This window comes from Suricata suricatta, chromosome 10, assembly GCF_006229205.1.
Source record: "Suricata suricatta isolate VVHF042 chromosome 10, meerkat_22Aug2017_6uvM2_HiC, whole genome shotgun sequence".
Lineage (NCBI taxonomy): Eukaryota > Metazoa > Chordata > Mammalia > Carnivora > Herpestidae > Suricata > Suricata suricatta.
Genome location: NC_043709.1, coordinates 44802319 through 44818583, shown reverse-complemented (window position 1 = coordinate 44818583; position 16265 = coordinate 44802319). Strand labels below are relative to the sequence as shown.

At 41.1% G+C, this 16265-nt stretch overlaps 1 protein-coding gene across 1 annotated transcript in view; it reads right to left on the bottom strand.

The window, feature by feature from the left end:
- Positions 1 to 16265, bottom strand: part of PTPRR (protein tyrosine phosphatase receptor type R) — a 240837-nt gene that overhangs the window by 84236 nt on the left and 140336 nt on the right. The window contains exon 6 of the mRNA XM_029955453.1: positions 9151 to 9413. Coding sequence (XP_029811313.1) covers positions 9151 to 9413 — 263 coding nt within the window. The remainder of the gene's footprint in view (positions 1 to 9150; positions 9414 to 16265) is intronic.

Genomic DNA, 16265 nt, shown 5'->3' with positions numbered 1-16265 from the left:
CAGGATCAGACTGCAAGTTAACGGGTGTTGAAAGATGGGTCGGGATGGCATGCTGAGCAGTTCTTTCTGCTGGAATCTCAGGACCTGGTGGTCTGAGGGAGGACACACGGAGGAGGACCCAATGGCACTTACTCCTGTGATTCTACAAGGGTCGCCCAGGGAAAGGGAAGGTGGGGAGAGGAAACAGGCTCGTACAGCCACTTTTGGGTCTATACTCCTAGGATTCATTCAGCCATGAAGGCTCAAACATTTCAGTCTGCTTGGAGACAAGTTAGGTGTGTGCTTGCCAATGAGGGGTGGTCAGTTTTCCCCCACTTTTAATTTCTTCAAAATCTATCTTGGCTTTTGTTCTTCTGTCCCTGGGTTGTATCCTCTGCCATTTCTTTCATTAAGCACTATTATCTTTTGTCTCATCATGTGCTGTTAATTTTTAGGCAGATTTTGAAACGTTGGCCTTCGTTTTCTTAATCTCAGTGGGTTTTGTTTTGTTTTGTTTTTAATAAGGAACACTTTAAAGTTCCTTTTTTTTCTAACCCTACAGAACCCAATACACCTCCATAAAAATTCACCCATGTCTATCCTGCAAATAAAGAGGAGAACAGCTTGATGTTCACTGTAAACAAAGGACTTGTGCATATTTCCAAGGCTTCCCCAACTCTGGATATCCTTTATAAGGATGTGATAATCAAAACTAAGGAAAGCTTAAGATTGTATCGACTGAATCAGCTGGAAGGAAGTAGAACATAGTGATGATATGCAGTGGATATTGGATTACCCCTGGGCTTCTAGAATGGGGACAACCAGATGGCGGGAAGCCTGAGAGACTGGCAGTGAGCAGGCACCCTCCACTTCGAGCGTTTTGAATCTACCTCACAAAATTGATCTCCACTTGTTTAGAATCTGAAGAACTTTCAGAAAGCCAAGCATTAAATTTGCTCAGAGGAATTTGCTAAGACACTCCATAATATGCCTACTAAGTACGTACATTGGTTTGTAACCTATTTTTTACTTATTTTCCATAGAATATAGAAATGTGCTCCCCCAACACTCCAAGATAGTACTTGTTAGGAGTACAGCATCTGGAGCCAGGTGGCTTGGGTTCAAATTCTATTTGTCACTCTCACAACCCCAGGACACCTACACGTTATCTGGCCAGTAATTTAGTCTCTCTGAGTAGTCAGCTCCTCACCATAAGGAGGGGCAAATAAGTCCCTTGTGAGGGTTAAGTGAAATAATACATGTAAAGTGTCAATAACTGATTGAATTGTTTTGATCGATGTTACCTGGAGTTAAATCAGGATTAACTTCTAAATGGTTGTTTGTTACGTATTATGTTCTGATTCCCATATTGTCAGACTGAAAAAGAATGAGTCGTGGTTGATAGACAGTGTTGGGTGGTGCTGGGCCATCGATGCCATCAGAATAACTGCTGCTTCTTTGAGGGAGGCTCTCTGTGTGTCACAGGCAAGATCAAGGAAGCCTGGAGTATGAACCTAGCTCTGCTGTAACTAGCGTCATCACCTTTGACCAGTGGTAGTGATGTCGTTGGCGCCCCACCCAGATCACCTTTGCCAGGCTGCTGTCCCTCCCTCCCCCTCCCCCACTGCTGGGCGTATAGGCCGTGAATGGCACACAGCTGCCACTTCTCTAGAGAATCACCCTCGGCTGATGGGAGTGGCCTAGGCCAGAAGTGCCTACAAAGTTATGCCTCCACTTTTCCCAGGATGGCCTGAACTGAACAGTTGATTGACAAGGGGTACAGATGACCACCCATTTGCCCTGAGGTAGCACAAGTATTCATGAGGTGCCACTCATGCTCCAGAGCTTCCTGTCTGAACAGGCTGAGATCCCTACTTTCCTTCAGGCTTCTCCTGAGAGCATCGCCTCAATAAATCATTGGACAAGATTCCTCCTCACAGACTATGCTTTTCTCACTTAACACCGAAAAGAGAAGATTCAGGGTCTTAGTTTTACTAGACAGAAATGATAGGTCTATTTCATGAATACTGATTTTAATTTCCAGAGTATTTTTGTATTTGTAAATGTTATACCTTCTGTTGTGACATTCAGTTGTGTCTATTCTGTACTCTTTCCTTTCCTTATATTTCCCAAAGGGAGATTAGTTGAGGAGCAGTTAGATATCTTTGAAGTCAAAGTTTTTGAGCACTGGAGTGTTTCTCCACTGGGGAGAGCAGGGGACAGAAGTCAGAACATTCCAGCTTGCCTAGAGGAAATCACTGTAAATGAAACATTTAGTTTAGATGTAAAATCCTCAGCATTTTCTTGGCCAGGCCCATGTTTCCATTGCTTCTGCTGCTGCAGGCATCTTTTTAGCTTCGATGGAAATTTCCCAGGCTCAGCCTAAAGAACCTTGTTTTTAAAAACTTGTTTATGGGGCGCCTGGGTGGCTCAGTTGGTTGAGTTCTGGCTTCCGCTCAGATCATGATCTCATGGTTTGTGGGTTCGAGCCCCATGTCCGACTCTATGCTGACAGCTAGCTCAGAGCCTGGAGCCTGTCTACTGAGCCATGCAGGCGTTCTTAAAAACCCTTTAAAGTTACTTAGCTAGATGTTACATCATCATCTGCACATTTATGGACACCCAAAAGAAACCGTATCATGGTCGAGTTAAAGAAAAGTTAGAGCACGTTCATTCGTTATAGGTTTGGCCACCTCTGGGGGCCTGTGGAGGCCCCAGTCGGGGTAGAAAACCTCCATTAATGCCACATTCCTATTGGCCCATTAACTGATCATGAGGAAAACAGCTCAGGAGGAGTGAGGGTGTCCTCTCACAGCGAGACGCCCTTTCGGGACTGTTCCTTAACTGTCCTTGTTTACTTTTATTTCTAATGGAAAGTAAAATTTAAAACCAGTGTGAATCTACCTGTCTGCCTGGTAATTTCCTGTCCATAAAATTGGCTGTTAGTCATACAGTAGCATAAAGAAGAAATTTGTAGGAATCTGTATTTACCAATTCTGCATTTTCCCAAGTGAAGGAAATGTATCATTATAGGGTCCGAATGTGATCTTTTGGTTACTGGACATTTAGAACCTGGTTTGATACAGTGACAAGTGGGGAATTTGAGGAGAGCTGGGATGGGACAAGAGAAGAGGGAACAGGGGCCAGCTCTGGCCTCGCGCTGTGTCAGCGTGTGACCTTTGTTGTTCAGCTGAACTATCACATGTGCAAGGCACGTGCTATTCTCCTCCTTAGAGGGGAGCAAATGAGTTCCAGGTTTCATATGCAGTTGGTGTGGGGCAGGCCTCTGAATGCACCTCTTCAATTCATGGACTCACATGGGAAATGAACTCATCTGTTAGATGAGAACAGACTTAAGATGACTGATAGTTGTTAGATTACATTAAATGGCAAAATTTATACACATAGATTTATCAATATGATGAGAAACACTAAGTCAATTGATGGTTTAAAATACATTTATGAAAACCATAAAATAAAAAATATTTATGATGTCAAATGGCAGGCTCAACCCTGTCAATTCAGTTAAAAACAAAAGTTTCAACTTTCTTGAGTTCAAAAATGTAGCTGAGTTAGAACAGACTCGTGGAATGGGATCACAGGGGGAAAAAAACCCAGAAAGAATACTAGATTTCCTTTTCCTTCTCAAAGGTCAAATGCCATTTTATATTGATTGTTAATTTAAAAAAAATGTTTAATCACTTATTTTGAGAGAGAGAGTGCATGCAAGCATGTGAGCAGGGGAGGGGCAGAGAGAGGGTGAGAGAAAAATCCAAGTAGGCTCCTGGCTGTCAGCACAGAGCCTGATGTGGGGCTTGATCCCACAAACCTTGGGACCCTACTTGAGCTGAAATCAAGAGTTGAATGCTCAACCGACTGAGCCACCCAGGTGCCTCATGATTGTTAATTTTATTGTGTCCTTTGAAAAAAGGACCTATCTTGCCTATTTTGTCCTTTGCAGAAACAAAGAACTCAATCAACTTGTTGAATCACTTATTTAGTGAATGTCAGAAGCAACATTAGCATAGAGACTTAGCCCTGTCATTTATCATTTGGCTATTTGTTCTTGTGGAAGTTTTTTGGAAATATATGAGACCTCCAGATGCAAAGGCACATTAATTAATAAAGTCCATGATATTTTTCTAGTGTTTATAGTGTACCAGGGTCACAAGAGCCATGGGAGACACAAAGGCATCTTGAGCCTTTCTGAATAATTATTCTTTAATGAAAATCACTGCTAGAGGAGCAGTGCATGTGAGAATTCAGGGTCGTTAAGAATCCCTGTGGGTGTGGATAAGTGGCCCAGACAATGGTAGGAGATAAGGTTGGACTGGGATTTGGAGACCAGAGATAGACAGAAGAAGAGAGAAGAGGGACCAGGTGAACAAAGATGCAAATGTACACAGGAACACAGCACAATGGAGAACAGACTAGATTGAATGGAAGGTGTATTTTGGGAGTAGCGGCAAACAGATTTGGAAAGAAGGATCAGGGTCCAATAGTCAGGACCTCTGAGGCCCAGCAAGCTGGTCTGCGCCTTAGCTTGTAGGCACAGGGGAACTTTTGAGGATTTTTACACAGCAGTACTGTTACAATGCAAATATTGTTACAGCAAAATAAATCTGAAGAGTGTACGGAATGAATTAAAGAAGGAGAGAAGAGGATTAGATCAGGCAGAGGAGATTATAAATAAAGTGAAATATATAACACATGCTAGTCCTGGTATCATTCTTAGGATCACAAGACACAGTAATTCAAATAAGAATTAATGAGATCTGGGCCCAGGGTGATGGTTACAAAAAGAGAAATCAATAATGAGAAAATGCGAGGAGCAAGAATCAATATGATATGGGGACTAGGTGGAAGCTAGTCCTTTATCTTCACAATTTTCAGGAAATAGTCTTTGGGTTCAGGTAAAGCATATACATTTAGTCTCTATGTTTTCTTTTACTTATTTATTATTTTTAAAATTAGGGGTGGGGCACCTGGGTGGCTCAGTCGGCTGGGCCTCCGACTTCGGCTCAGGTCAGATCTCACGTTCGTGGGTTCAAGCCTCGTGTCAGGCTCTGTGCTGACAGCTAGTTCGGAGCCTGGAGCCTGTTTCCGGTTCTGTGTCTCCTTCTCTCTCTGCCCCTCCCCCTCTCATGCTCTGTCTCTCTCTGTATCAAAAATAAATTTAAAAAAAATTAGGGGCGCCTGGGTGGCTCAGTCAGTTGAGTGGCCGGCTTCAGCTCAGGTCATGATCTCACGTTCGTGGGTTCGAGCCCCGCATCGGGCTCTGTGCTGACAGCTAGCCCAGAGCCTGGAGCCTGCTGCGGATTCTGTGTCTCCCTCTCTCTCTGACCCTCCCCTGCTCGCGCTGTCTCTCTCTGTCCCTCAAAAATAAATAAAAGACATAAAAAATTTTTTTAAATTATACTTTATTATGAATAATGTCACAGGAATAGATTCTCTCCATCAGAGATGAGAGATTTATATGGCATGACCCAAAACATTTTGGGGACAAGTAACTCAGAGTTCAGCCTCTGTGGTCTCATGGTGATTTTAATGAAGCCAGACTTCCATGCAATAAAGAAAGGATTATTATTTCACTTCAGGATCAGGAGATAGAGGAATATAAAACACAAGTCTGTTTTTAAAGACACCATTAGAACACAAAAGCATAAATTGAGTTTTAAAGCTTTTAAAGCTCTCAGAAATGTTTCCTGACCGCCCGGAACACTGTACATCTGTCATATCTTACCACTCTTGAAACATCACTACACCATCTTCACCGGGAATTATGGCAGAAAAAATGGGGTGAGAATAGAGGAAGAAGGGGTCATGGGAAAAGCAACGTGCTTTCCTACAACTACTGGAAGCCCACCTGTGAGTTATTCATTATAACACTGATCATTCATTCATTCACGCAAGCATTTATTTCCAGGAGCTTTTGCTTTTCAGGAATTATGTTCTACATGTAAGAGACAAAGAGACCATTAAACCATGTATGTGTCCTTAAGAAGCCTAGTCTATGGGCAAGATACATTGGTTTTGTCTATACTTGAGAAGTGCTGTAAATACTGTGTGCAAACAGGTTATGGAGCTAAAGTAGAGGGGGGCCAGGACAGGAAGCTGGAATGAGTAGTGTTGGTAAGTTGGGCTAGAGGAAAAAGGAGAAGGGAGTACAGGCAGCTTGGAATGGCTTCCAGAAGGAAATGACACTTGAATTTCCCTCCAGGTGTCCTTCCTACTCCCCACTCCCTCTCCTCACCTTGGACCCACCTCCTCAAGTAATCCAACCACAACCACCTCTTCTCTTGCTACCTTTCACACAGATAGCTCTTAAAGCAGTGCCTCAAGGTCAAATCGGCCTCTCTGATGGAACTTGAAAGCTAAGGGAGAAAGGAAGCTATGTGGGAACCTAATGGTGGCCACTCAGAAGGACAATGTCTTGGAGGCCAAAGGAAGAGAAAGTTTTAGAAATGAAGTAGACATTGGTGCTAGATGAGAAAAGAAATGAAATATGTGCTTTAGATTTGGTGGTTTGGCCACTGATAAATTTGGCAAGTGTGCAAATAGCAAGGATTAAAGTTTGAAAAAGATTAATGAGGCCAATAAATACACTCCACTCTATTAATAAGACACTCCTCTGAGAAAGGAAGGAGAGACAAGAACCAGAGAAGGAATTGGGTTAAAGCAATTTCTGTGGTACAAGAGCATCTATGCTGAAGGGGCAGCATTAGCAAAGAAGGCACAGTTGAAAACAGAGAAGGAAAATTGATGGACTGATCTAAGGGGTGGGAGCGACTGACCGAGCCTTTGTGGACAGAAGAGCTTTCTCCTCCTCTGAGGTGGGAAGGAAGTGGGCGGAGATGGGTGGGGATGAGGGGGAGTTTGTAGACCAGGTGGCAGGGAATCCATCTGACACTGATTACACAAATGCTCTGCTAGAGTCCCCATGTGGACCATAAAGGTGAGTAAGACACCATCCCTGTACCCTCCCTTCTCAAACATTCGCTTCACTTAATAAAGGCATAGTTAACCTTATGCTGTTTGAAATTCAAACATGCCCAGCCAGTGGCTGACAAAAGGCAAGATTCTGGCAACAGATACTTCCTGGAGGACTTCACCACTGGCCTTGCTTAGAACTGGCAGTACATGATAATAAAAGTTAGTCTGACTTTCAAGTAGTTTTATTATCACTTTAAATCATCTGTAGAAAATGACCACCTTACTGCTGTCACGGGAGCAGATCTCTTCTGCCATCCTGGTTCATCTCTAATACTCAGATACCTGCTTTGAGGTTTCACTTTGAAGCAAATCAATGGATAAAATGAATTTCAGTGACAAAAGCAAAAGCATCTGAAGTAAGCAAAGAAGTCAAGTGTAGCCCCTTCATGTTACAGGTAAAGAAAGTAAGGCCCAGATAGGTGAATGGCACACATGAAGGCCCTCAAGCCAGCAATGGGCAGAGCTGGGTCTGGAATCCAGATCTGAGTCCTGGTTAGTCTCAGGGAGAAAGTTCCATCTTGTCTACAGCGTAGACAGCAGGGCTGTGGCGCCCGACTAAGAAAATGGTACCTGGAGGCCCACATGGATACATCTGGAGACCAACAAGTATTTGGGGGTATGAGGAAGGAAGGAAGACTTGATTGCTCTCTGATTTTTTTCTGTTATGGAGTTGAAGTGTTCTCCCTTTATAGGACTTTAGAGATCCCTGCAACAAATCCTTTTCTTCCTACTTAATTCATTTCTTTGACAATATTTCAAAAAAGTTGAATGACCCCTTTGGTCTTCTGAAGTTTTTATATTTTCTGAAGGGATGTGGTGTGTGTGTGTGTGTGTGTGTGTGTGTGTGTGTGTGTGTGTGTGTTAAGGGAAATATATAGAGAGATGTGATCTGAAAACCTAAGGCAACAAAAAGGACAGTGATAGAAAATGAAGAATAAGATACAAGTAAATGAAGATAGAAAATAAGAGGAGGAGAATGAACCACGGGAGTTGTACCTTCAGAGCCTCTCAGGTCCCCTACTATCCTCACATGCAGTGTTGGATATAATATCAAACATTTTTTGGTTGTTGTTAGGAGAGAGATAAAGGGAAATATAAAAGGAATGAATGGGGGAATGGGGCAGAGGAAGAGAGAGAAAGAGAGATAGAATCCTAAGTAGTCTCCACTCTCATCACAGGGTCCAATGGGGGACTCGATCCCACAACCCTGGAATCATGACCTGAGCTGAAATCGTGAATCGTATGCTTAGCTGATTGAGCCACCCAAGTGCCCCATTCATACTTTAAATATAAACAGGAAGCTTCTTATTTTAAGAAATACTATAGGAAAGCTTTACTTAATGTTTTTGGGGAAGTAAAGAGTTAACTCCTTTATGGAGCTTGCATACCCTGGTTTTCATATGTTGGCTTTGCTTTAAGTGAGAATGTGTCAGTGTAAGTACATCATAGATGCATGTAAGGCAACAAAAACAGTATTATGGATTTTGAGATTTACTGTTTGCTCAGAAGAAGCAGATGGAAAACCTTATAAAAATGATTTGTGGGTGCCTGGGTGTCCAACTCTTGATTTTGGCCCAGGTTATGATCTGTGAGTTCAAGCTGCCCTTCAAGGCTCTGTGAAGACAGTATGGAACCTACTTGAGATTCTCTTTCTCTCTCTCTCTCTGTCTCTCTTTGTGTGTGTGTGCGTGTGTGTGTGTGTGTCTCTCTCTCTCCCTTTCTCTCTGCCCCTCCCCTCCTCATACTCTCTCAAAATAAATAAATAAAACTTAAAAAAAAAAGATTTGTGATAATGATCCCACTTCATTTCAAACAATGTGGACTTAAAGTGATAGGAAATACCTTGTTTATTCCTAGTCCTTCTACCTACTAGAGTTTTGTTGACAATTAAAGGATATAGAGTTATGTTACATCAGAGGCCTCAAATGTACTCAGTAAATGATTATAGAAGCTGTCCTGTAGTTGACCATAACGGCGGCTTGGGTTTCCATTAGCTAAATGGAATCTGACATAACTAAAATATTTTTGTAACATAGTTAGATTCTTTGTAACATAGCAAAATGGCAGTGAGCAATTTTAAATCCAATATGCTGATCATCTCTGGTTCTATCATTTTTAATTGGTGAATGATCTTAAAAAAAAAGGTAAACGTGTAGGGGAATATGGAAAAGCTCTTACCTCTCCTGAAGTCCTATGGGCTTCATTTTGAAAGGAGAAGGGCAGACAGCGTTGGTAGCTTTGATCTCAGGAGTGTATCGGCCTTGAGGGTCCACAACCACATTCAGCACCCTTGGGGCTTGCTCGGGCTGGACCATGCTGTTGACTGTCTTTGCCTCAGACTGTGATGGCTGTAATGCAATGGGTGATAGGTGGATCTCCTGATTTTTCTCTTTATCTTGTCGCAAGGAAAACTGAAACTTTTCTTTTAATCTGTAAAGAATCTATAGAAGGAGATATAAAGTCTTGCTGTCATATTTTTTCACACTAAACAACAAAATATAATCTCTTCTAACCCAACCCAGAAGACCAACTAAAATGAAGGTTCAGTGATCATACAACTAATCAAAACCTTTCAGAATGATTTCTCAGTTTTATTATATTGAGATTTTTCCCCCAAAAGGATATAGTTGGTATTTCTAGTTGTTAAACAAATGTGTTAATGGATCTATTCTTCAAATATATATTCAAAAGACAACTTGGCTAATTTTATAAAAGTGCCAGATGTCAGTTGGATCACAGGCAAATCTTCACTCAAAAATGACTGAGATGGAAGGCTAATAGGATAGCCATGATATATGGGCTGATGACATTTACAGAAACAGAGATCTGCGTCCAGTCCAACATGGGAGAAGAAAATCTTGTAAACTATGAATGAAAAAATGGTTATGATATCAATTGTAATTTCTTATAAATATCCACGCTAGCCATGTATTAATTTGAATATCTGGTAACTTCTTGAAAAATTTAAATGTGGGGCACTTATCAAAGAATAATTTGGATAACCAGAATTTCATTTCTTACCTTTCCCCCTTTTGATTTTTTAAAAAAGAATTTTAATGTTTATTTATTTTTGGAAAGAGAGAAAGGGAGAGAGAGACAGACAGAGAAAAATAGACAGGGAGACAGAGAGAGATAGAGTGCAAGTGTGGAGAGACATAGAGAGACACACACGGAATCTGAAGCAGGATCCAGGCTCTGAGCTGTCAGGACAGAGCCTGATGCAGGGCTCAAACTCATGAACCACAAGATCATGACCTGAGCAGAAGCTGGGCACTTAACCAACTGAGCCACCTAGGTACCTCTCCCCTTTTAATTTTTAAGGCATGTAGGAAAAAGAAAACATATTAGTCTTCTCCATTCTCAGAACCCTTTCTAGAATGGCTAATCACTTCAGAAATGGTAAGACTGTCATTTTCAAACTTTTAAAGGAATTGAGCTGACTTAGCTGGGACCCTCCACAGACTGAATTGGGAGAGAGTAGAATTTGTCTTTTCATCCTCAAATTTCTTTTTTTTAATGTTTTTCCTTTCTATTTTTATTTAAAAATTTTCCTCTTTTTATTTATTACTTACTTATATTTTAAAGAGAGGGAGAGATTGTGCAAGCAAAGGATGGGGCAGAGGAAGAGAATTTTTTTTATGTTTATTTATTTATTTTGAGAAAGGGAAGGGAAAGCTCAAGCTGGGGAAAGACAAAGGGCAAGAGTGAGAGAAATCCAAGCAGGCTCCGAGCTGTAAGCTCAGAGCCCAATGTAGGGCTTGAACTCAAGAACCATGAGTTTATGACCTGAGCTGAAAACAAGAGTCAGACACTCAACTGACTGAGCCACTCAGGCACCCCTATTTAAAATTTTTTAAAAGATTATTTTGTCTTTCCTAGTTTTATTGAGATGTAAGGGACATATAACATTGTATAGTTTAAGGCATACAGCATAATATTTGATATTTTTTTCTTCTCTTGATGCTGACTCTTCTTCTCCAATTCCCACAGACCCTAGATGTCCTTGGGGTGCCTGCATGACTCAGTTGGTTAAGTGGCCAGCTCTTGGTTTTGGTTCAGGTAATGATTTCATGGTTCATTGAGTTTGAGCCTTGTGTTGGGCTCCACACTGACAGTGCGGAGCCTGCTTGGGATTCTCTTTCCCTTTCTCTCTGCCCCTCCTCTGCTCTCTCTTTCTCAAAGTAAATAAACTTAAAAAAAAAAAAAGACACTAGATGCCCTTGTATTTCTTCAAGTCTGTTCTCAGGAAGTGACTTGATAAGTTAATGCACATCAAGAGGTGACTTAAACCATTGTATGTAATCACAGTACTGATAATGTCTGCATGTTAAAAAGCTTTAGGCCTACTGAACTCCTTTGTTTAATATCTGAAATCCATTAGCTGAAGAAGTGATATTTTAGGGGAGAGGGCTTTCTTGGCACTTTTCAATCATATTCACTCTAGTTCTAAGGCTAAGTCTTTCCTTTTCTTTCAAAATTCCTTTAATTCTAGCCATCTCTATATTTGAAATCTACTGGAAAGATACAGAATCTAAATATATATATTTTTGTTAAAGAATTAACAAACAGAAAAATTAAATTAAGAAAGAAATAATCTGAAATTACGGAGAATATAAATACCTTTGAGAATGTATTTCAGGAAAAATTTAAAAATATTTGTCTACTGTTCTCAAAATATGTTGGTAACACTTCTGGGTAATTACCTGAGGAAAATGAAAACACTAATTCGAAAAGGCATACATACCTATGTTTATTGCAAAATTATTTATAATAGCCATGATATGGAAGCAACCTCAGTGTCCATCTATAGATGAATGGACAAAGAAGATGGTGTATATACACTGTGAAATATTACTCAGCCATAAAAAAGAATTAAATCGTGCCATTTGCAATAACACAGATGGACCTAGAGTGTATTATGCTAAATGAAATAAATCAGAGAAAGACAAATAGCATATAATTTCAATTATATGTGGAATCTAAAAAGCAAAACAAATGAACAAAGAAACAAACAGAAGCAGATTCATAAATATAGAGAAAGGTGAAGAAGATTAAGAGGTACCAACTTCCATTTATAAAATAAACAAGTTACAGAAGCACAAGCAATATAGGCAATGATATTGTAATAACACTGTATGGTGACAGTGGTGACTATGCTTATCCTGGTGAGCATGGAGTAATGTATAGGACGGTTGAATCACTATGTTGTACACTTGAAACTAATACACATTGAATGTCAACTTTACCACAATAGTAAAAATAGATAATGGTTAAGGTGGTCAAAAAATATGTTGTTAAAAAGTCTGTTTAACAAAATTGGATTACAAAAAAATCAAAATGAAGCAAAAACACAGCAATGTAAGATGAAAAGGTATCAGACTGAGATGAAGAAGAAAAGAATATAAAAAGTTGAAAATTCAGGAGCAGGATAAAAGTCTTTTAAGCAGTAAAGAATGGAAATGACAGTGCAGAAAACACAGCCACTGGCATATATGGCAAAGTCAGGAGATTGCCTGGAATATATAGCAAAAGGATAAAGAGAAGAAGATGAAAACAAGAGAAACCATGGAATATGGAAGTCAGAGAAAAGTCTCTGTGAACAATAATCTAGACTCAGTGAGAGAGTGGCAAATTATTCAGAACTATTTTTCAGTGCCCACTTATCATTACCTATTGTGTGAATTATCAAGTTTTCTGCTATGAACAAAATAAACTATACCCTGTTCTCATGGAATTGGGGATATGGAATGAAAAAAGTTCTCAGTTAAAAAACATGTCAGTCGAGCGGAGGAGCCAAGATGGCGGAAAGGAAGGGAGCTCTGTAAACTTCATCTGCCCCATCGATCGAACTGAGAAGGACATTACTCTCATCTGCAAGAGCAGAAGGAGAAAATACGTACTCCAGAAGGAAGAGAACCTCAAGGATACCTGAGTGAGTGAGTGAGTGCAAACTGGGGAGATTGGAAAATGGGCCAGCCTGAGAAGGGCAGGGGAGGTGGGAGCCCCAGCCCAACACGAGGCAAGTGCGCGGAGCCTGAGAGACAAAGGGAAGAGACAGAGAGACGGAACACGCTCATAATACTGTCTCTGGGGAAGAGGTAAAGAATGCTTAACCGCGCTTGGAGAGAGAAGCTCACTCCATAAATAACTGCTGGGTAGCCCAAATCCCAAACCCAGGTGGCGCAAGGGAAGGAACAGCTTCCAGCCCAGCGCCATCTCGGTGGGGAGTCAGTGGCCATAGCAGCAGCAGCGGGTGTCAGGGGCGCTCACTTTGACCTCGGTTTTGGAAGTGGGAGCACGCACCTCATTTCCACAGCGCATCTTGCCCCCAGCATTGGCTGCGTGAATCCTGAATCCCGGGTGCCAACAGGGAAAAAACAGCCCCCACCTCTGCGCGATCCTGGCAAGGAGTTGGTGGCAGTGGAGGCCTGAGCGCGTGCTCAGGCTGCAGGAGCTCCCAGCGTGCTCAGGCTGCAGGAGCTCCCAGCTCACTTCCAGCAGCTCCCGGCGCCTCCAGCAACAGCTGCGCACTCATTCCTCCCCCAACGCAATCACGATCCCGGCTGGGGGTTGGGTCTGTGACAGCACGCACTTCACCTCCTGCTGTGCACTTCACCTCCTGCTGTGCATCTCGCCTCAGGCAGGGGCAGCCAAAATCCCTGCCTGAGCCAAGACAAACTGATTCTTCCCCCTAAGAAGCCAGCCACCAAAGCAAATACATCTCATCTGTGGTGGCATAAAAGTGCAAGGACTGGAACTTTGAACCTAGGCGGGCCTGGAAAATACAACTCCGCTCAACTGTGGCACAAGGAGATCAGACTCATCATAGTGGCCTACAGTGCATAGTTCCAGCTGAGCCTGGTGTGCTGCCTATCTAATCTCTGCAGACACCAAAGTGGAGCCTCTGAGAGCAGTCTCCGACACCTATCACGCCAAATCACGCCTATCCACGAGCAGGAGCTGCTGCTTCTTTTTTTTCTTATAATTTTTTTTCTTTTTCTTTTTTTCTTCTTTTTTTTGGACTTATTTTTTATGATTATTACCTTTTTTTTTTACTTAAATTTTTAAAACTTTTTACTCCTTATTTTCCTTTCTCCTTTCTCCCTTTTTTTACCTTCTTGCAATCCAGATATATTCTCCTATATCTCATCCCTACCTCTCCCCTCAACTGGTCATACACTTTTAGACTGTCCACTGTCCTTTGTTGTCTCTGACCCCCTTTATTTTTTTCTTTTTTTTCTTTTCTTTTCTTCTTCACTTCTTTTTGTCTTTTTCCTCTCCATTTTCGTTCTTTTCTTTCCCCCTTTTAATGTGTTTGTTTGATATGTCTGTGCATTTGTGTGTTACTGTTCCCTCTGTGTTTGTCTGTCTGTTTTCCTTCTTAGGGCTACACCAAGAAATAAGCCAAAGTGTGCTCAATGGCAAGTCCCAAATATTGCTGAGTAGGGAAATAAAACATTCAAAGGCACAACATGAGAAACTGAGAAACCATTAAAAGAATATTTCCTGAAACGACAGGCCCTGGAAAGTCAATAAGCCTCTTTTAACAGAGAAATACTAAAAGGTGCACAGTGCACAATGAGCTTTCTAAAGGTGAAAAGAGACAGAAAACTAGCAAAAATGACAAAACGAAGGAACGTTCCCCTGAAGAACCTCCAGGAGGAAGTCACAGCCACAGAACTGCTCAAGGCAGATCTAGACAACATACTGGATCAAAAATTTAAAAAACTTCTCATAAAATTAATCGCTGGGGTTGAGAAAAGCATCAAAGAATCAACTGAGACAATGACTAGGCACTTTGAAAATAGGTGTGATTAGTTAAAAAAGACTAAAGATGAGGTGAATAACAAACTGGAGGCAGCCACCTAAGGATTGATGAGGCAGAGAGAATAGGTGAATTAGAAGATATAGTTATAGTGAGAGAGGAAGCTGAAAAAAAGAGAGAGAAATTAATCCAGGAGCAGGAAAAGAGAATTTGAAACCTGAGTGATACAATCAAATGGAACAACATCTGTATCATAGGAATTCCTGAAGAGGAAGACAGAGAGAAAGGTCCAGAAGGGATATTAGACCAAATTATAACTGAGAATTTCCCCAATCTGGGAAAAGAAATAGACATTCAAATTCAAGAGGCACAAAGAACCCCCTAAAGACGTAACTTGAATCGGCCTTCAGCACAACATATCATAGTGAAACTGGCAAAATATAAAGATAAAGAGAGAATTCTGAAAGCAGCTAGGGAGAAAAGGGCCCTCACGTACAAAGGGAAACCTATCAGAGTGGTTACAGACCTATCTGAAACTTGGCAGGCCAGGAAGGAATGGCAGGAAATCTTCAATGTGATGAACAGAACAAACATGCAGCCAAGAATCCTTTATCCAGCAAGCCTGTCATTCAAAATAGGAGAGATAAAAGTGTGCCCAAATAAACAAAAATTGAGAGAATTCATTACCACCAACCAGCCCTACAAGAAATCCTAAGAGGGACTCTATGAGGGAAATGTTGCAAAGAATACAAGGTGCCAGAGACACCACTATAAAGATGAATTCTAGGGAGAACACAATGACTCTAAATCCACATTTTTCAATAATAACACTGAATGTAAATGGACTGAATGCTCCAACCAAACGACACAGGGTAGCAGAATGGATAAAAAAACAAAACCTATCTATTTGCTGTCTACAAGAGACTCATTTTTGACCGGATGACACCTTCAGGTTGAAAGTAAAGGGATGGAGAAATATCTATCATGTGACTGGAAACCAAAGGAAAGCCGGAGTAGCCATACTTATATCAGACAAACTGGACTTTAAAGTAAAGGCAGTAACAAGAGATGAAGAAGGACATTATATCATAATTACAGGACCTCTCCATCAGGAAGAGCTAACAACTATAAATATCTACACACCAAATTCTGGAGCACCCAAATACATAAAACAATTAATCACAGAAAGAAACAATCTTATTGACAAAAATGTGCTAATTGCAGGGGACTTTAATACTCCACTGACAGCAATGGATAGATCAACCAGACAGAAAATCACTAAAGAAACAATGGACCTGAATGACACGTTGGAACAGATGGAACTGATAGATATATTTAGAACTCTGCATCCTGAAGATAGGAAATTCATCTTCTTTTCAAGTGCACATGGCACACTCTCCAAGATTGATCACATACTGGGGCATAAAGCAGCCCTCCATAAGTATAAACGAATAGAGATCATACCATGCACACTTTCAGATCACAATGCTATGAAACTTGAAATTAACCACAGAAAAAAGTCTGGAAA